Source organism: Lissotriton helveticus, chromosome 6 (assembly GCF_964261635.1).
Source record: "Lissotriton helveticus chromosome 6, aLisHel1.1, whole genome shotgun sequence".
Lineage (NCBI taxonomy): Eukaryota > Metazoa > Chordata > Amphibia > Caudata > Salamandridae > Lissotriton > Lissotriton helveticus.
Genome location: NC_136067.1, coordinates 1,437,199,223 through 1,437,221,585, shown reverse-complemented (window position 1 = coordinate 1,437,221,585; position 22,363 = coordinate 1,437,199,223). Strand labels below are relative to the sequence as shown.

The following is a 22,363-nucleotide window of genomic DNA, read 5'->3' as shown; positions in this document are numbered from 1 at the left end:
TGCCTTAAGCAGAGGAATAGAAGATTGTAGTTTGGGACCAGGGTGCAGCCCACAACACATCAGAGGACAGCAACAGGGAGCTTGCAGCACAGAATGTTTACTTTGAAGAATCATTATCAGTAGCTATAGCCAGGGCCAGAAATTGTGCAGTCTCAGAGAGTTTTGCATAATTATAAATGTGCCACATAATCTATCACCAGCCGCATAAACATGCAGATTGAAACGAAAAAGATTTTTTGGTTTCTATCTCAAATGGTTAAAAAGTTACTAAAAATGCAGCGACACGTGTTGCCGCGCAGTGGAAGGCACTGTAGCAAAGCTGGTTTGGTCACCTTTCTGTTGCTTATTGCTACATTTTGGTGTTCATAGGGTACTAATGGGGTGCAACCAATACCCAGACAGTGTTACCAAGTTTAAAAATAACGAAATAATAAAATAATACTATTACAAAATGTGCCGAATTATGCAGCGTAATTTGCCTTTTCTTGCCGCATAATTTACTCAACGCTGCCGTATAATCTGCTCCTCTCCGGCTTCATATTTGCAGTGGCCCTGGCTATAGTCCACATAATAAGAACTCTGGCGTATCATATCCAAGCATTCTATCCAACGTGCTGGAAATGCACGCCTTATATAGTCTTCAGCAAAAGTACAGTAATTAGTGACTTGAACTAATAATTCCTGACTACTACTCCATTGATCTACCATTGAGCTGATAGACCCTGTAAGTGAAGTTTTCATAGTCAATAGCGCCTTCATATTGATCTTTTTACTCAAAGAAAGCCCTGTGCTGACACCATTGTGACTTATTTGCCAAAGTGTTGCTTATTGCAGCTTAATTGCCACTCTCGTGGTGAGGAACATTGAATATATAGCTCACATCATTAATTGGCGGACAGAAAAATACGATGATACTTATAAATATGTGTGGCTGCAATAAAAGATGAATGTTGTGGCCTTGCCGGATATTTAACAGCTACCGTTACAAATATACATGCTCGTTGGGCCTTCAAGGCAGTATACTATGTCTACATTACTAAGCACTTAAATTGTGTGATAAACACATCAACTGCACATGGTTGCATGCTTGATGCAAATGATTGCTGGGTGCAGAAGCGGCCCATGAACGTATGTAGCGGTGCTTAATTTGAGCCAGTGGTTTTCGATGTTCGGCACCGGCACTCAATTGTCAACACTGCACTTATGACAATCTGCCACATGATGGTGCTGCTCATCTAATTTAGAGAGGAGCACAACAGCTGTTGTTTATGAATACAATATACATAAATCATTATTAATACCTGCTTTCCCAGCCATTCCTTTGCTATGAGAACCTGGAATAATCTGAACTGTCGCACTTGCAGGCGAGAGAGATGGTTAGTAGTTGTTTTGGTCGCAATGAAAGGGGCGATGGGTGGTGCAAGCTGCAGTAGCCTCCTGGTCAGGGCCCTGGCAGTTAATATTTTACAAATTAAGCACTGATATGCATCAATATCTGCAGATGCATCTTTACTGGGCTGTACTAAACAATACTGGCTAGAGGGTGCGATGTGCATTTCTGGGATCCGTTGCTGCTTTTCTTTTTTTTGGCTTAGTGGTGCTGTTTTGGTTGTCCCAGTAAAAGAAAATGTTTCTCCTTGGCTGTTGTCAACCTGCACAGTGAGGGCCAAGATCAGAGTAAGAAAACAATGTACCTTCCAGGTGAGACACTTCCCCTTCATAACTATCTTCACTTCCCTTATCACAAATGGATACATTGTGTTGTAAAAAGGAACAACTGAGGCAGTAACTCGTTTGTACAGTGCACGTTTTTATATTGCATTTATTGTTTTTTTGTAACAAAACAGTCTGCTTATTACTGTTTGCTACCTCGCAGACTCAGGATGCAGCTGTGTGTTTTACCAATGGTAGGAGAGGCTGTTCAGGGCCTTATGGGCTGTTAATCCCCCCCCTTTCCATTGCTCCTGTCCTCATCCCCCCCTGGCTGTTAAGGCAGTAACAGGCTCAAAGCATGGCCTCACCCATTTCAAGGCCTCGGCTCCTCTCTCAAACACTGAAACATAAAAAAAAAAAAAAAAAAAAATGGAAGGTCTGACATTTGCCACGGTTTTCTTGAACGAACGCAAGGACACTCTGTGGTCTAGACTCTAATCTTGACCATGAAAATAACCTATTGAAACTTATGGTTTACGAAAATAAAATCAAAGTAGCTTGAGTTTCATGTCAGCATGCAGAGCACTTCTCAGTTTGACGTTTACTATATTTGCAAATATGGACAGCATAACATTTGCCCATTCAATGTTAATGTGTAAAAATGTGGAAAAAATGACTTAATAGCGCTTGAAAAAATGCAGAATTCTCTACATAACATTTTAATACTTGGTGTCTGGTTGTCTCACCGCCATGCTTCAATGTTTTGAAAAAACAAAGTAAAAATATTTTGAAAAAAAAATGTGCTGCATTACTCAGCATGTTTTACCTTTTCTTGTACATACCGTAGTCAACCCTGTTGCGTAATTTGGTCCTTACCTGTCACACGATGCAGTGTCCCTGTCCATGATGCATTTGGTTTCTTCAAAGTTTTTTTTTTTCCTGAAAGTTGGGAGTGTGAATTTTTGGGTCCTCTTTAGGCAATTCTCGAGTAATTCATGGTAAGTTTACCACGTGTCACATTTGTCAGCAGTTGGAGCAATTTGTATGGCATCTGAAGCACAGGTATATCTTAACTTAGAATTTCAGTTTTATATAACGCTTCATTCAGGCTGTCAGATTTTTTTTAAGCATTGCAATTTCGGATTTTCAGGCAGATGTAGCACAATGAAATATATAGCTTTGGCCTCAACTACAGAATATGGTGAGGTGGGGGGCTAAGTGGTCGTGCAACCAATTCCCCCCCCCCACACCAAACTATATCCATACTTTGACCTACATTGAACAGTCTGTCTCCTGGAGCCCCAGCCAATAATAGCGGCACTAAACTTTATTACCCCCTACCCCCAAAAGCAGATATGCTGCAGCGTAAGTCACTTCTTATGGCACTGAAGGGCAAATCATGCTGGATTGAGAGGAGAAAGAAATGTCTTTGATTCTAGCTTAAGACTTTTATTTTATTGATTTGTATAACAATAGTTTGCAACATAATGTCACTTCTGAATTGAAGATCTTAGGAAGTCATAGATATGCGTGCAGGTTAGGATATGTTGACATATGACATAGGTTGCAGAGGAAAGGTCAGGTTGTAGTACTCTTGGAGGTTGTGTTGGGACAGGAATGTCGCAGCCCGATGCACAGTTGTGTCTTCTGCCCAGATTGCCCGAACTGGATAACTGTGATCCTGTTTTCTTTTCATTTTTGGTCATCGCACACGCTAAACTTGTGTGCATTCTTGCTCTAGGCCCAGTCTTTGACAATGAACAATCCTGAGCCGGGAGGGGTGCACCAAGCGCGCTTAGTTATAGTGACCAGAGACTACCATCCCTGTCGTGGGTTTCATGCGTGGAGCACTGTGGTGGCAGTGTACCATATTTGGTGAATTATAGTAATAGGCTTTTTCCTGTGAGACATGAATGTGCGCTTACAGGCCCATTCATCTAAAGTTCCGCTGCTCATGATAAACCCAGAATCCTTAACGCTGTCATACTGTGTGCTGTATGTGTGCATTAGAATTGATAGTGTGCTAAGCAGGAGTGAAAGACACACAAACATTCACCCCCAGTCAAGAGATCTGGGTTAAATCCATCATTCTTTCGCTCACCATGCCACCCCAGTTTAGACCTGGCCATATGTAAATCAGTCTTGACCCTGTGCCTCACGGGAGCAGTCCAGCCCGAACTGCTAAGCCAGGTCCTTCCCTGGACCAGAAACAAGAATCCTAGGTCCGGTTTCGGGGTTTCTCCCCTCATCAGCAAGGATAGCTTGAATCCAGTGGCACAGTGAGCCCAAGACCTGCGTCTGGGCAAACTCAGCGCACTTAGGGCAAGGAAGCATAAAACACACAATTGATGGACGGAATGCAGAGCAAATCAAAACATTAACCCTCAGTCAAGAGATCTGGGTTAAAGCCCCAATTCCTTTGCTCACCATGCCACCCTAGTTTAGACCTGGCCATATGCAAATCAGTCTTGATCCTGTGTCAACAGCAAGTGGCAAGTAGTTACCAGAATGATGAAGTGACCCATGTCCATGAATCAAATACCCACCGGAGTGCCAGAGTGAGGCATGATCTCAAGTTTGCCACCCGGAAGAGGGCCACCTACAGAAGGCTCAGCTTCTGCCGCAACCCTCTAAGCGACACACTCCGCCTGCCACACAGCATCTGAGAAGACTGTTCTGGGCCACTAGAAGGCTTCCTGATACTAGTGAGATTCTGATCCTGTGCAAGGGCCAAATGTGGCCTAATGCTACTCCTATGAATTTGGTGAAACACTGAACTGGCCTTGGCTCAAGAGACTGGGTGCTAAGACTAAATCAGGAGGGGGTGTCTGAACTGCACCCTAAGACCTACCTGTATCTCAGAACCGAGGAATGACTTGAACTCAGTAAAAAGGTGGACCCACTAGAGACAGGTAGCAGTCTAGTCAAGAGTGGCAAAGGTTCATTGACTTAGGAAGGCATGAAACTTCCAAGTTTGTTAAGTAAGGTTAAAGTCAGCCTGAGTATTTCCCACACTCACCGCCCTGAGAGGCCTGTAATTGCTCACCCTTGCTACTACAAAGAAGCAAGTGAGGAACATGTATTCTCTGCCCAATTTGCAGAACCATAATAGGCCAGACAATGGGACAGCAGTGGTAAAAAGCCTCAACCCCCACAGTGGTGGCCCAGTAATCCCTCCCTGGCCCATGGCCTCCTGAGGCCACGGGCCTCCATTCAGTTTAATCAAACTGTGCAGCGTGTAAGAAAATATTGACCTTCGAGGGGCTTTGTCCTCTGAGGAAAAGGGGGGTGGTCCTGGGGGGGGGGGAGGAAGGGGCTAACTTTTACAGAAGGCCTCGTAAAAGATGAGTGTTTTCAGATTTCGTGATCCTCTGATGAGTTCAATCTGTTGTCTTTGTTGAATGAGTGTCGTAGATCTTCGCAACATAATCGGTAGTTGGTATCCTTTTACTTCTGTTGTGTTAGAGGTATCTGTGTCAAACCAAACTCCAAGAGGTTTCACTGATTGAGCTAACCGCCTCCTAAATCTCTTGGCCATGCAAATAGGAGGCTATTTGCCATGGTGCTGCAAATATTAGAACATTGGAATGTTGAGCGCTCCATTAAAAACAATGGACAGCTCCGGGCTTCTAATGGCCGTTAGAAGCCTGGAGCATCAACATTCCAATGTTTAACCCGTTCTGTGCTCGCGTCGGCCGTTGGGCGACGCGAGCATTCCCTCCCTGGTGCTGCTCACGACCGTTGGCCGACGCAGTCCCGCCCACCCTTCAGAACGCCCACAAACGGCGGAATGTTCGCCGTGGTAAACGGGTTAACAAAGCCCTCATGGAGCCCGAGGGGATTTTAACCCTCTCATGCACCGTGAGGCCTTTGTTTTACAAATTAGAACATTCTACCCTCTAGGGGCGGAATGTTCTAATAGCCTTAGAGCTCTATGGAACGGGCTCTACTGGCCATTAAAGGCCCACTCCCTTGTAAAGGCCTTCACCGAATGCTGGAGTGGGCCTTTATTGTCCGGTAGAGCCTGCTACGTCAGGCCCTAAGGCTATAATAAGGATATACGAAAGTTTTTAAGCTATCCATGTGGAGATAACTCTTTTTCATCTAATAGTTGGTGCGTCTCAAACACGTAGCTAATGATGGATCCTGGTGTGAAGAGCTGCCTAGCAGGATATTTATTTGAATATCATCTTTGTACATTTAGAATTGCAGTGGGTAGCAGGATCTTATCTGCATTTGAGGTGTCCAGTAGGTGTTAAAGAGTAAAGGTGATGGGGATTCCTGGGGCTAATTGATTACATTTGTGATGTGAATGACACCATTTTTGATTTGCTGGTTATAGGCCTAGCTTAAAAGATTGTTATTGCAAATTAGAATTGAAGAAGACGACTCTGCCCCTGCCATCCACAATTGCGGCTGTATTTCTCTGAGCAATCAAACGTTTCACTCTTTGTTATGAAAATAGTCCATTATTTACCAGATAAGCCTTAACGATGAAGTTAAATCTGCGGCAATTTGCTGGAGCAAACAGCACAACATGTTGGCATGCACACCCTCCAACAGGGGAATTCACGTGCAACTTACACATAATTCCCACTCTGAAGTATCAAACTCAGAAATAGTAAGCACCTAGCACTCCCATTTTGCAGGTCAGATGACTTCCAGCACGCCTTTACTCACACTATTGTACTATGTTTGAAAGACAATGCCATCACATTTCCTCTTGACTTACAAAGACACGTTCTCCTATGATAAATGTTGTTTGCTATTAAGACAAACTCAGCCACGGCCGGTGGTAGGTGTAACTGTGGGGCGGTGACGTAGGGAGGGGTAGGGGCAGGGTGGGGGGCTGTAATGTATGGATTACGGACTTTAACAGGTAAGTAAACATATACATTAATAAAACGAATTTTGTTGTGTGCACTGCATCACCAAATGCGATGCAGTGTGCGCAACGAAATTCGTTTTATTAATGTATATGTTCACTTACCTGTTAAAGTCCGTAATCCATACATTACAACCCCCCACCCTGCCCCTCCCCCTTCCTACATCACCCCCCCACAGTTACACCTACCACCGGCCGTGGCTGGACAAACTCTTTCACAAGACAGGTCATTGTAATTAAGCACCTTAGACACCCTTACACTTATCCAGATCACACACAAACAGCACCTTCATGCTAGTGCAGGTGCAAGGCATGGGCGATGTGTGCAGCTGCCCAGGGCCCTGTACTCAGCCCCCCAACATGGGGCCCGCACCAGTGTGACACGGCCAAGCCACGGCACACCAGCCCCACATCCCACTGGCTGTGACGGCCGGCATGAATCTGAGGTGGCGGGGCAGGGGATGTAAAAAAGAAAATATGCTTACCTCCTCGCCGCTCTGTCCCATATTGTCTCTCCTCTGTCGGTCGAAGAGTAAGCAGCCAGGCTCCCATGAGGCAATCACAACGCTGCAATACACTGTTGTGATTGGTCTGAACGCCGTAGTTCGTCTCTCAGGCGGAGATTGGGGGCTTGGGCATGTTCTCTACCAAGGATGAAATGGACCATGGGTGGAGAACATGCTAAATGTGCATGATTGTTTGGCCGGCCCGAGATGGCCGGCCATAGCATCATGCGCATTTCAGTGTGCCCACCACTCCTGTGAGCAGACCAGCCCCGACCCACCCCTATGCATCTGCAGCAGGAACAAATAAATTGATAATAACATCAAGTTATTATCATTTTATTTTTTCCTTTCCTTCACTGCTGCAATGCTTTGGGGCGATGCTCCTCCGCCGTAGCTGAGGAGCTGCCACTGCCCACCCGCCCATCCAATTAAGAGAGGTGTCTCATTGCAATTGTGCTAATGCATTTGTACCTCGCAACCATGGTGTAGCGCTGTGGTGCGGGGAGACCTAGGACTGGGGTGCTTCTGTGGGTCCAATTGCAACAGGATACATTCTGCAGGTTTGTCCTGTATCCGGGCTTCCTCCACTGCTGCCCATATACAGACACCCCAGGACGCCAGGCCCGGACTGGCCATAGCGGGCACCGGGCAATCCCCTGGTGCGCCGCAAGGGTGAGGGCTGTTTTTGAGCTCCTGGGGGCCGATTTTGTTAGAGGGCTGTTTTTGCAGCGTAGCTGCAAAATCGGCCCTGCAACAAAATAGGCCGAAAACTGGCCCTAGCAAAGCGCTCGGTGGCACCTCCAACCCCCCGAGTGAGGAGGGGGGGGGCGGGCGGAGCACTTTGCCAGGGCCGGTTTTGGTTCCCAGTCCGGCCCTGCAGGACGCCCATTGTCAGGCAGTTTGGTTCCCCATACGTTTTATCTCTCTGAGCCTACAATAAACTCACACTTCAGCCCTTTATGGAAGAGGTGCTTGTATGTGTCTGTGAGGGAGATCAGCAGCCCAGCAGGGGCTGCTTGAGGAGTAGGGTCATCTGATTGTAATTGAATTTATATAGCGCTTACTATCCATGATGAGGCGTCAAAATGCTTTTTCGGTGAGTAGCACACTACTCTGGAACCCATAACACCATTAGTGGTGAATTAGTATAGTGAAATATGAAAGTCATTTGAGTGGTGGATAAGTTAGTCAGTTATTTGGATTGACAAGGATAGTGGAGGGTTAGAAGAGGAAAAAACGTTTGCGTTTATATTGCGCTTGCTACGCCTGATGGGGTGTTGAAGCGCTTTTTCAGTGAGTAGCACACTATGGTGAGATCCAAACAGCCCTGAATGTGTCACGCTGTAAGCAGATTAGAAGGACCTTGCAAATTCTCTTCCTTGGGTGGGGTGGTGGGGTCCCTGCTCCATGCTTAACACACAAACACTGTCCCCTACAAGCCTATAGCTAGATGGGCCTATTGGATTTGCCAACGCGAGTTCGTCCATTTGATTCAGACCACCTTGTGGCGGGAACTTTGCTTGTGTTTAAAAGTGCTTCATGTAATACTCCTTTGCCTATATATATATTTAAAAAAAGGGTCTGTCGTGCACAGAGACATGCTGAGGTACCATTTCCTGCAGTGAAAGGTATGCACGTCGCTGCCGTTGCCAATGGCCCGGGAGCGCCGTTGTCTGCATACACTGCAGTGAGAGCGGGAAGAGGGCCTGAGGGGCGGGGCTCCACCAAACACGCATCATCCTGCATTTGCGCACTTGCGTTGCCTTGGAAACTTTGCAGCAGAGCCTTGCGCTGACTGTGCCTCGTGTTTTTTTTTCTTTCAGAGGTGTGGAGAAATTTCATTCGATTGCCCTGATCAGAATGCCAAATGTGTTCGCATGCTAGGTAAGTTGACTTACTTAACCCCGTTCGAATTGGAGAGGTCTGTCTGCACGCGCTCTTGTCAGAGCAACGTTTTCTTGATGGCTGGGCTATCGCAAAGCATGGAGGTCAAATGTATTCAAACGTTTATCATAGATTAGTGTTCTTTTTAGTAGTGACGGCAGGAATACCACGTGTTTTCTATTCAGTCGACTTCTTAATAATTCTGAAATGAACGGTCAATTGAACGGGTGCTGAAAATATTTTCACCCCCAATATCACTGAAGGGCCAATTTTATATTGAAACTGCTCCAGTATCTCCTTTTGTAGCTGGATTTCTATGTAGATATTGGAGCAAAACTGCACAAAGCGTGGGCAAATGTTCTTGTCTCCTTTGCAAATTTGACCCACAATTCATAGCATGTGTGCAAAAAGTAGCTGTGTTTTATGTGTGGTTCTAGATACATGCCTTCATGCTGTGACGCTAGAGCTCATTGGTAAAAGTATTTATGTATATTACATGGCACGAGGTCCGGCTGCCTCAGGGTGTGTGAAGCGTGGTTATACAAAATGGCAGCCAATAATATTAACAAATGAAAATATTTATTGTAGCATGGAATTGAGTGTTACAAACTGGGTGGAAAGTCCCACATATGATGTTTTTAATGTCACTTTTTTTTGGGTAAGATTATTCATTGTAACACAAGTTTATATTAATTACGACTTCCTCCATGTTTGACTTCTTAATTATGGCGGGATACTTTCATGGGCTAATTCAGAGACACTAGAAAACAAACACCCATACACTGTGTGACGTGCATGCGTCCATTCAGTAACATCTGAACACTTAAAGACAAACTAGCACTAGACATGGATTATTTCTCTAGGCACTCAGTATTGTTTTTTCCCCTGTTTTCTGTTCTTGAGAAGCGCATGAAAAGGGTCTTTTTATATTTGCACAACACACTGGGCCAGATGAGTGGCAGACACCATTTTTTCGGGATCTGGGACTTCAGGACATTAAAGCTACACAGCTAACCATCACGTTTCACAATTTGGGTAGTATTCACTGGAATTTGGATTTTCGTTTTTCCATCCAACATTAACGCCTCCAGTTCTGAAATGCACGAGGTGAAGCTTGTGAACAGATAGCCAGGGCTTTCTCACAACCAGGGCCGGTTCTAGGATTTGCGAGGCCCTGGGCTAAAAGGGACCGTGCGAGGCCCCCTCTAATTTAGATAAGTGGCCCCTTGCAAGGAGACCATTCACAGACACTGCGGGGGGTCCATTGTCCAGCATTTTGGCGCCCCCACAGTTTTAACTTTTACTCCACAAGCATTTCTCAAACCTTCAGTCTGATAGGTGTGAGAATTGATTGTGGTCTAAAAGTTAAAACTGTGGAGGCGCCAAAATGCTGGACAATGGGCACCCCACAGTGTCTGTGAATGGTCTCCTTGCAATTGAGGGAGCGTCTCAGTCTCCCTCCCCTATGCCTCTGGACACCATCCATGAGAGGCCCAGGGACGGGAGGGGGGGGACCCCTCCAATGGACCTTAATTGCAGGCGACACCTTTCTTTGTAATAGATCCCCAGGGAAACAACAGGTCACATCACCAGTGCGCAGAGCCGGACTAGCCGCAGCGGGCACCGGGCGTTTCCCCGTGGGCTTCAGGGTGGGGGCCGATTTTGGGCCCCGGCGGGCCGTTTTTGTTACAGAGCCGTTTTTGCAGCTTAGCTACAAAATTGGCCCCTGTAACAAAATCGTCCGAAAACCGCCCTGGCAAACAGCTCGGCTGCACCCCCAACCCCCACCGTGGCCGGTCGAGCTCCTTGCCAGGGCCGGTTTTGGTACCCAGTCCGGCCCTGCCAGTGCGTTGCCCCATGCTGGTGGGCTGAGTGCGAGGCCCTGTGCAGCCGCCCACGCTGCCCATGCCTAGCGCCGGCCCTGCTCACAACATATTCACTAATGACTGTAAGCTCTGTCTTAAAGTTGAAGTTGAATCCCCTCTGGAAATTTGTCGAGTGGGACATACATTATATATCAAAATTAATTGCACCAGACTGCAGGTGAGTGCCAGAGGCAGTTTGGGATAGTTATCTCCGATTCTCTTAGTCATCTTCTAGCGGAATGGATTTTAAGGTCCCAAGCAATATTAATAAGTTCTTCCAACTGTGGAAACCAGTGGAACAGGACACAGAATCATTCTCCTACTTTACTTCGGGTCCCCTGAGTTTGTTCCTAAGGCGTTCTTATCGATTTGTAGATTTGGTCAGGTACATTAGACTGTTTATCGAAACATTTAAAGAAGTTTACCCCTCTGGATCTGTCTCTAGAAATGTATCAGATGTATTAGCCAATATCCGATATCTTGCTTACCTGAAGACTATGGTATTTTTTAATATTGGTGTGTGTGTTGTTTTAAAAACCAAATAAATATACACATATGTCAAAAATAAAACATGTTACAATCAGTGCTTTAAAATGGTAAGCATCGTTTACAACGATGTTTTCACAACGCGGTACCTTTACACCGCGGCTGTGACAACGCAAGTCGTTACCACGACTTGCGCTGGAGGGCGCTCAAGGTCTAAAAATAGTTAATTTACTATCCTAACACCTTCCCTAGGGTCCACGGGGACTGGTGTTAGAATAGTAAATTAAACTATTCGAAATCCGCGCCCCCCCAACGCAAGTCGTGGTAACGACTTGCGTTGTCACGGCCGCGCTGTAAAGGTATGCGTTGTGACGGTACGCGTTGTACCGTCATATATCCCTTTAAAATGCGTTCAAGGCCAAGGTCAGCTGATATCCTCCAAACCAGTGCTTTAAATGGAAAAAAATAAGTGCAGGTACTCACCAAAAGGAGCAGTGAGCGGGGCTAAGGGTGAACAAGGGGCGGGGTTAGCTTTTTGACCGTGCCAATGTTGTATGCACGAATTCTGCATGCATTTTACCAACCGCCTAAGGATTACATGCTGCTTCAGCCTGCCTTAAATTGAACCGGTGGCCTACAGCCCACCGAGCCATCTGTCCAGTACTGGTACTCTTTTGTAACATGCACACATCACTTTTCTCTTGTAACATACTGTTTGCTACCTCTTACATTTTGTTTGCTTTAGATACTTGCGCAAGTGCCACCATTGCCTCATGTAACGTTTGTTCTTGTGCTGGAGTGTCTGCCATTTATTGCAGTACTATACCTCTCTACTTGTACTTTGTATGCTTTTGTAACCTGCACACATATCACTTTTTCCTCCTGTAATGTATCGTTTGCTAACTCTTGTATTTTTTTTGCTCACAATTGTCACTTTTGCCTCATGTAACTTAACGTTTGCTTTTGTAATTTGTTCGCTTGTAATTTTCTCCTCATGTATCATTACTGTTCCTATTGTGAAGCGCTCTGACACCTTCGGGTAATGTCCGCGCTATGTAAAAACGCATAAAATAAATAAACAAGTCTCTCCTGGAACATTTGTAAACCGGAGTTAGGGCCAGAGCTGACAACGTCTGTACTGGGGAACCAGGTGCCAATCTCCACATTTTTGATTGGTCTTAAGGTCTGTCCAGGGTCGATGAAATAGGAATCAGCGAGTGTGGAAGTGGAAGTGTGCAAGAAAGCAATTCAGATGCGTGGCGACTGTAAAAGCCTTCCCATTGTTCTTTTGTTATGTCCTGAATAGTGCCTCCCACTGCCACCCATTAGATTTTACAGCCCCCTCGTAGCGCCCACTGTGAAAGATCTTTGGATAAGCAAATGACTCAGCAGACACACCCCTGGCTCTGATTTACAAAGCAGCTCACGCTGGGTCCTGGTGACGAGCTCCATTGATTGATTTCGTTCAGTGCTTGAAAGGTGCTGCCGTAGTATATCTTGAGGGATGAAGGGAGCGCGCTGCCTCGGTTAAAGTCAGATCCCCATGAGTACCAGTACTCTCTTTCTTCTAGAAAAAAGTGCCGGTACTCAAGGGGAGAAAATGAAGAAGTACCGGTACTGGGTATCGGTGAGTACCGGGCCATTTAAAGCACTGCTCCAAACTACACAATAGAGTCAATGACTACACGTTAGAGTCAATGCTAAGATACCTTCTCCAATCCTGTAAATAAAGCACATATGTCTTGCTTCAAAAGTGATGTAGGTTGGAGGCATTTACTTCATCTATTTTAATTTGCCAAAGACTCAACAACTCCAATCCATTTACTATCATTAGAGACACCCATTATAAATATCCAAGGGGACGATACACAGAGAGCGACAATCAAAACCATGTGCTAACGTGATTCCACAGATCAAGCACACAGGGGCCCAGGCTTTTTCGATTGTTAATTTTATCCCATGTACCACTTGTTTCCTGAAAGGGGAACTTCCGATGCCTGAACAACAAATGGTTTTCTCTGTCCAATCTTCCTCATTGAACCACATTCACTCTGTCATCCCCACACCAAACCTTCACACAATCCACCAAAAAGAACCAGGACTTGCTCAAAAGTATCGCCTCTCCCTTTCTCAAGTTTTGCAAAATCCGGTATTACAGCTACTGAAGTAGGAACACTGTATCATTTCCAAATACCATCTAAGAGGGGCTTGTCAATTACAAGGGAGGCGTGGCTACAATTTGTCGATTATAAGGGAGGCATGGCTACGATTTGTCGATTATAACAAAGGTGTGGCTACAATGGGACAATGTGAATGTCGCTCAGCCTTTGTGGCAGGTAAGCGCTCTAAATGACAGCTGTAGACAATAGTTAAAAAGACAAACAATATTAACTTTCCTGTCTTTTTCCAAGAAGTAGCATTACTCCTATTACGCTTGATTTTAAGTGCTGCCATTTTTGGAAGCGAAAAGAAACCTGGGCAGGATGCGATAAGCATCTCAGACTATACATACAACAGAACATGTTGTTTTATTTTTACAAAAAATGTTTTGAAAAAAAACCACACACATACACAGTGAGTTTAAAAAAATACCACTGATCGTATGGTTTGTGCCCAAGTCGGAATCCCAGTTTGGGTGTAATTTGGATTTTTTGACTATGTGATTTTCTCCCAGTCGGTCTTAACACACATCATTCAGCAGACTGCTTAACATCCTAGTTGTGTTTTGCTAGTTTTGCTAGTTGTCGCTGCCTAAACTAAGGGAATCATTTATCAATAGTGTATTACCTATAGTATCTTATATATAATATTGATAGTGTTATTACCTCATTTTAAGGTCTTGACCTTGAGAGGTCTGAATCTTGTAATGGTGGAAAAACAGTGCACCCCCTCATTAATATGCTCACATTACCAGTGTTTAGCGAGTGAACCATTTCTCCCTAGATTACCTCTGGAGTCGTACTCAAACTGTGTCCCGTATTAGTCATTGTTTACAGAGCTCTTTGGTACATTTGTGCAGTTTGGTATGTACAGGAAAAGAATGTGGGTGTAGAAAACCACAAAATGTTTTTTTTTATAAATATGACATTTTTAATTTTTTCCTGCTTAAATCAACAAGTTAATATTAAACTGCATTTAAAAAAAGATATTTGACACAAAGGCCAGTTTGAAGCTTTCTAGATATTTTTTTGTTGAAAATTATGTAAAACGTTCCATCAAGTCAACCAAAGCTGTTCAGCTGCATGGCATTCCAAGCAGAACATGGGGACTGCATGATTTAGGACAATTAATTAAGATTGCTGTGATACTAGTGTAATTTTCTTCAACAGTTGTACCACCTGTCAACCGCAAACATCTACATATGGACTGACCATAGCATTGCAAAAACTATTTTTAGCATATGCCATTGGGAATAAATGTTGGTGCAAAATTCTACCAGAATCTGTGCAATTAATATATTCCAGAAATTAAGGTGAAAAACTCCGTTGGTGCAGCCTATGGGTCTCGGTTTCTTGGGTCGGAAACACATTGGCATAGATTTTACTATGAGTAGGGGTGACTTTTCTCTTGTAGTGCTCTTTGCTTATTTCTGATTGTACCAATAATGCCTTAGGAAGTCTGGAACAAGCTAAGAGTAAGATAAGAGTATGTCACAGCAAGATCTTCTGAAGTGGACCATTGATTCCCCCTCCACCTCCCATCATACATTTTGTATTGCTTTCTTTTCTAAACATGTCTATACTGTTCTAGCTGTGTGTAGACACAATAGTTCTGATAAATGTTAAAGGCAAAAAATTAGCAAAACAAAAAAATTTAATATTTGTCACACATTTAAAAATAACTTGATTTATATGTAAATGGTTTCGTCTTATTGAAATATATTTTGCTGATTTTTAATTTTGATGTTAGAATTTATTTAATTTTATATTTAAGTCAACTGTCAGTAATCCAGGAACCAGTGACGGCTCCTCTGCTAAGGCGGAGGTACTTCGCCCTACTGCTTCACAGCAGTGAAGTAAAGGAAATATAAACTGATAATAACTTGCGTTATTATCATTTTATGTTTCCTTCTGCTGCAGCAGCTTTTGGGGTGGGATGCTCTGACTACAGAGGAGCAGGGGAGGAGTGGTTTGCCCACTCCTAAGTGGTCTGAGTGCCGATCCACATTGCTCAGACCAATCACAACGCTGCATTGCAGCATTGTGATTGGCTATTGGGAAGTTGGGAGGGTGCTTCCTGCTGCGTCCTGCATTCTGCTGCAGACCGGAGACAGGAAAAAAAGGACAGCGGACGGCCGTAACAAGTAAGTGGTTTTAAAAAAAACTTATTTTGTCAACCCCCCCCGCCATATCTGCCCCCACCTCCCCACCTGGGTCGTGTAGCAGCCGCTACTGTCAAGGCCTGCTTTGATAAATGCTTTTTATGACTGTGACAAGCTATTAATAGAGAAAGTAACATTGCAACAGCTATGCGGCAAAGCATGAGGAGGTGGGTTGATGACTTTATTACGTTTTTTGAGTGTACATTTCCAGCCAGGGCTGGCACTAGGCATGGGCAGTTCCCCAGGGCCCCGTAGTCAGTCCTCCAGCTTGGGGCCCGCATCAATGTGACAGAGTCAGACCATATTGAAAGGTGCCACCTTAGGAGACCCCTCTCCCCTGGCCTCACTGCTATGATGTAGTAAGGGGAACCCGAGGGAAGGGAGCCCCCATTCCCAGTTGCAAGAAGACACATTCCTCAGGTTTGTCTGTCAATTAGGCCTCCACCCACACAGAGGCACAGCGGGATGGCTATTGCCCTGTTGTTTAGCTCCCTGGCAGTGTTAACCCTCTCTGGAGATAATAATAATCCACATTTGTAAAGCGCACAATCACCCGTCAGGGTCTCTAGGCGCTGGGGGCCGTCGGGAAGATTAAGCAAGCTATTGCCCAGAGTCACATGGTGCTGGGCTAATCTGCCGCCGGTGCCGGGGATCGAACCATGTTCCCTAGATTCCGGAGTCAGTCGCCCTAGCCGACGCGCCACACCTCTTCCGTCAACCGTCACACCTTCAGGACTTGATGAGCTGTTAAGAGGTGCTTGTAGGTGGCTGAGATGGAGGGCCTGCAGCTTCGGGCCGGGGCATCTATCCAGATGTAAACAGCCCTGAATGTGTCACACCTATGCAATTTAGAGGGGCCTCGCACATTCCCTTTCTGCCCAGCGCCCCAACAATCCTAGTACCGGCCCTGTTTCCAGCACCCACCTTGGTGACAGCAATTCCCCAATGGTGGGAATTTAGTTCCAGAGACAGCTTTTACTATTGTAATGGGTACTATCTCAATGTAAGAAAGCCGTTGGTGTGGCAGAAGTGTTTTGCCTACCACACTGGAGAATGGTCACTTCAACCTTAAACGACACCCCAACGTCATGTGACCAATCAACTATCATACAGTTTGGTTACAGTCAGAGCTTTAAGTGGGCCGAAACCAGCAGCTCTAAAAAGCAGGTGCTTAGGCCGGTGTTCTAATAGAGTGAAAGGGTAGGGGGGAAAGGAAGGGACGGACGGATGACAAGACAAATAAAAAAAAAAAAAAAAAACATACCTTCCGCATCTCCACATCGCGCTCCTCTTGACTGCAGGCACAGACTCCCAGAGTCCACTGCAGCCAGTCCTGATACTGCTTTCATGCTGCTGGTAGCATGACAGCAGCATCAGGATTAGCCTGAGCGCCCTCGATTTGCATTCCCAGTTAGACTGGGAGCCTGTGCATGCTCTCTCCAACCCAGCAACGCAGCTCAGGTTGGAGAGAGCTTCAGTGCGCATGAAGGTTTGTTTTTCCTGAGACTGCCAGCCAAACCATCATGCACACTGATAACAGTGCAAAACACTCCCCTTAATGCCTGTCATCCCTCTGCCCCGCCTTCAAGCCTTGGCTCCGAGAGCAACAATAAAACGATAATAAACAACGCTTTAATATTGTTTCATTTTTTTGGCTGCTGGCTTTGTGGGGGGGGCTTTGGGTGGGTGACGCTCCTCTGCCACAGCGGGTCCCTGTCGGGCTCTCCATTATTTTTCACCACCCATTATTTTTCACCCTCAGGGTTGAAGAAGAAATCCTAATTTTGCAGCAGTACCACTCTTCACTGCCTTTGATGTAACTTAAAAAAGACTCCTTATAGTTCTTTCACAATCTCACCATTTCAAAACTCAATCCAAACGTGCGCACTGATTATATTACACAAAGACATACATTTTTTTAAACTCAGGATTTTGAGCCAACACCGAGGCTTGAACCTGCTTCTGAAGCTCCAAAGTTGGCAGTTCTAGCCATTACGCCACAAACTCTCCCACAAGAGCCAACACATTTTCAAAATTATATACAACAAAGCCATAGCTATTGCTTATTTATCTTATGCAACTAACAATTATTGACACAGCCAATAGTCCTGGCTTGTTGTAGGCGTAATGTTACTTGTTGTATTATATATCGGGATGCAATGACAGAAGCAGCAACATACCAGTTGGGAGGCATTCCATGCTAAGCACAGATTTTTAGCTTTCTTGTTCCTTAATTACATTGGACAGGCCCCTTTGAGAAACCCTATATTTTTCTCATCCCACTTAAGCCTTGGGTGCAACAAAACCTGGGGTTTGCTTCTTAGTGACGTATAGCATTCTCAAAAGTTTTACTTCACCACCTAAATGTGTTTTTGAAAATAAATATTCTTGTTTATCACCCGTCCCCTTTTCTTACATTTTGCCTGCTTTCTATATTTTCTTTTAAAATAACTTTTATTTTTGTACAGTTTTAACATAATACATTCTTCTTACCTTTGAATTCATATGCAAAACATTTCCATATTTCACTAATGCGTTTTTGCATGGTTTCTTTAAATTGATAGCCACATCCAGGACATATTTTGCCACAAAAAAAAATAAGTACAGGGGCCCAATTATTTTCTTAGGAACCTGCTACAAGTGCTTCTGAAGTCTTAGCCCCTAATTATGAGTGCGGGCAGTGCTTCAAGTGGCGTAAAAAAGGTGAAGGGAATCTAAAAAGGGCGTAGCCAAAGAAGCATAAGTAGTAAATCCTTCTTAAGAGGTGCAGCATATATAATCATGATTGTGGCCTACATTACTTCAACTATAATCTTGTGCTTGACAGAGGATGTCACCTGACCAGTATTTGCGTAGCTTCATTTGAGTTTTCAGCTAAGGCATCGAATACATTACACAACATTGAATACATACTTCCGAAACATGTCAGATGTATTGATTTTGCCAGTGCTTGTTAGCATTGATTTGTATTCAGCCTTGGTTCTGCTCCCATAGGAGCAGTCGAGTCCGAACTGCCAAGGCAGGTCCTCTCTGAACCAGAACACAAGAAACCCAAGACCGGTTTTGGCCTATATGGACCTCTTCAATCGGGGCAGCTTGATTCCAGTGGCACAGATAGCGAGAATGGCTCCCATGTCTGGGCGTACCTTCACGCTTAGGTTGTCGCAATGAAGAATACAAAACAGTGATGGATGGAATGCTTGAATTATTCTCAGCCACTGATAATGGCCTGGGCCTCTTCCCGATCTATAATTGTTCGCCCTCTTGCACCAAGCTGCACCCAACGGAGTCAGCGCAATTAAGCCGAAACCAGTTGTTGTTTGCTTGCGTTCTGTTTGGAAGCAAAGGTATGCGTGAATATTATGTTATATGATATGACATTATTTATTTTATTTATTTATTTATTTAATTTATATAGCGCATAATCACCCCGGGGTCTCTAAGCGCTTTTCCAGGTACATAATGCCACCCAAATTCTACAGCTGACGATCAAAATTTACAGCACACCCCATGCTTGCTGAAAAAGCACTGTTTTTAGTTTCTTTCGAAACGGCAACAAGTTGGATTCTTTGCGCAATTCAGTGGGTAGGTTGTTCCAAACAGCTGGGAAGATGTTAGAGAAAGCGCGACCCCCAAGGGTGGATAGTTTATAGCGCGGTTGAACTAGCAGGGAGGCATCTGTAGAGCGCAGCTGTCTGCCAGGTTTGTATGAGGCAAGACGAGCTTTGATGTAGCTTGGCGCTTTCCCATACAGGGCTTTATGCGTGATACAAAGCCCTTTAAACAGAACCCTCTGTTTAACCGGGAGCCAGTGGAGTTCACGCAATAGAGGGGAGGCATGCGATCTCCGGGGTTTCTTAAATATCAACCTGGCCGCATCATTCATGACGATCTGCAGGCGGTTCAACTGTTTTTGAGGGAGCCCTGCATACAGTGAATTTCCATAATCCATCCTCCCCAGGATCATAGCAGAGACGGCACGTCTTAGGGTGGTAAAGGACAGAAGTGAGGAAATTTTCCTGAGTTGTCAAAGCAAACCTACACAAGTGCCAACCACCCCAGAAACTTGCCTTTGCATCGACAAGCTACCGTCCAGGGAGATACCCAAACTTTTTACTACTACTGCGGGTTCTGGAGGTGTTCCAAGGTCTTTTGGCCAGAGCCGATCGCTCCAGGGGTTGCCTGCAATTGTAATTGGCAACACCTCTGTCTTGTCCGGATTAATTTTCAAAGAGTTCAGAGACATCCAATTAGTAGTGTATCTTAGGATGTTCTGCATTCTTACATGTGCATCCGGACAGTCCTCCATTTGTATGACGATTTGGGTATCGTCGGCATAGTTGTAGACTTGACAGTCCATCTGGTTAAGGGCCAAAATCAGGGGTTGCAAATAAACATTAAATAAAAGGGGGGAAAGGGCGGAGCCCTGAGGGACGCCACAAGTAATTGGCAATGTGGTGGAAGATAAGTCTGCCAATTGAACTCTCTGAGTTCTCCCTTGAAGAAAAGAGGATAGCCAGACAAGTGCTGTACCCTGGATGCCAGAATCCCTCAACCGCAGCATCAATTGACTATGGCACACGGTGTCAAAAGCCGCGGAGAGGTCCAATAGCACCAGGGCCCCAGGAAGTTTCTTGTCAGCGCTGTTCCGTAGCTCATCTAAGATGGATAACATCACTAACTCCGTACTGTGATGCGCACGGAACCCAGCCTGATTTTGCTCAAGTAGGCCATTTTTCTCCAGATGGTCAGTAAAAAATGTAAGAACATGCTGCTCCAAGACCTTGGCCAAGAATGGAAGCTGAGAAATCGGCCTAAAGTTCTTTAGGTTCTTTACGTCTGCCCCCAACTTTTTCAGCAGGGGGATCAACCGTGCCTCCTTAAAGGAGGGGGGGACTTGACCTAATTGCAGGGAACTATTAAGGAGAATTAAGACTTCTTCCTCGATGCCTGGCATGGCTAATTTGAAGACCTCCGGGGGACAGGGGTCGGCCCGGGAGCCAGATTTAACCCGCCCCACGAGATTTGTCAATCTGTCCTTTGTAATCAAGGGCAGGGTAACCAAAGGGTCATCAACCGGATGGATGACTGGGACTGTCTGCAAAGGACAGTCCAAAATCGGAGTGGTAGCAATTTCCGATAAGAGATCTTCAATCTTTTTGGAGAAATAGTCCTGAAATCTTTGGCAGTCTTCTTGCTTAAAGTCAGGACTCTGCTCCTTGTTTTTCCTGAGTTCGTTAAGGACCTTAAAAATGTCTTTCTGTGGATCCATGGCTCTAGACATCCTGTCCTCATAAAACTCAGCTTTCCTTATCAAGATCGCCTGTTTGTAAGAGCGAGCTCCTGCACATACGAACTCCGTGCGTTAAGGCTGTAGCCCTTCCGCCATGCTCTCTCAGCTTTCCGTAGTGCCCTCTTTTTCCCCCTAAGGGATTCATTATACCACGGGGCCCCTGCTCCTCTATCTACCAGCTTCATTCGTCGAGCCGGTGCCACGAGGTCCACCACCCTGTTTAGTTTATCTGTTAGGTCTTTATAGATAATATCTGGATTCTGATCCATCCTATTAATCAGAGGACGAGCAAGGAGGTGAGCTACCATATCATCCCCATCTATATGCTTCCATTTCCTCACAACCTTCCATCCTACTCCGGACTTCCCCTTCTGTTCGACAGCCGATATCCTGCCTTTCACCAAATAGTGGTCTGACCAAGCACAAGGCTGTGCCTCCGCTAAGCCATGATCTCGGCCATGTTCTGGGATTGTGATCCAGACGAGATCCAAAGTATGGCCCTTCTCATGCGTAGGGGCCATTACCCTCTGAGCCAATCCAAAGGACCTGAGCGCTTCATCTATCTGGTTCGCTTGTCCTTCCCTAGGGGACTTATCCCAATGGAAATTTAGGTCGCCCATGATGATTACGTTGTTATATCGGGATCGAACATCCTGAGCCAGTTCCAGGAATAAGTCCGAGAAAAACGGCAACGCCCAGGGGAGTCGGTAAACTAGTATGACTATCCAGCAGTCCATCCCTAGCCTGAGCTTAACGCCCAAGACCTCTGCCCCTCCCAAGTTCTCAGCAAACAATCTTTCGCCCCTCAGGCGTGTGCTATATAGAAGGGCTACTCCCCCCCTCTCATAGTGTCTGCTCGGTTGAGGCAAAATGATGAGAAATTAGACGGCATAGAGGCTACCAAATCTGGCACTGAAGAGTCCTCTAACCACGTTTCCGTGATACCCAGGAAGTCTAGCTCTCCATCCTGTAATAGGGAGAACACTTCCAGATTGTGCTTCTGTAGAGAACGCGTATTTAAGAGACCATAGCATAAATCTTGTGTCAGGCAGTCTGAATTAAGACCAAAATTAATGCCATGACGTTTCAGCAGCCCTTCCTGGCTAAGTAAGTCTATACATATCTGACTAGGATACAGACACACCTGATTTATGTCCAACAGCTCACCTCTAGTATACAGCCGGCGGGAACCAGGGGTTCTGGCCCCGGGCCCCGGCTGGTCGCGGATGGGCGCAGATGGGCTCGCCTCTGGCGAGCCTCCGGCAAGCCTATGGCGCGCACGCTGCGCGCAAACGCTGTGCGTAAGCATTGACAGCTTTATGTAGCGTCGAAGCGTCAGGCGCGTCCCGCTGGAGCTAGAGTGCCGACCAAGATGGCGGCCAAACACGACCCTTCCTCCCCCAAGATGTCACCCACCCAAAATCGTCACCCGGGACCCGCCAAACAGCGGTGTAAATTACTATTTATGAT

At 45.5% G+C, this 22,363-nt stretch overlaps 1 protein-coding gene across 2 annotated transcripts in view; it reads left to right on the top strand.

The window, feature by feature from the left end:
* Positions 1 to 22,363, top strand: part of PDE7B (phosphodiesterase 7B) — a 1,141,924-nt gene that overhangs the window by 468,144 nt on the left and 651,417 nt on the right. For both annotated transcript variants that reach the window (XM_078649226.1, XM_078649227.1), the window contains exon 2: positions 8,868 to 8,928. In XM_078649226.1, the coding sequence (XP_078505352.1) occupies positions 8,868 to 8,928 (61 nt within the window). The remainder of the gene's footprint in view (positions 1 to 8,867; positions 8,929 to 22,363) is intronic.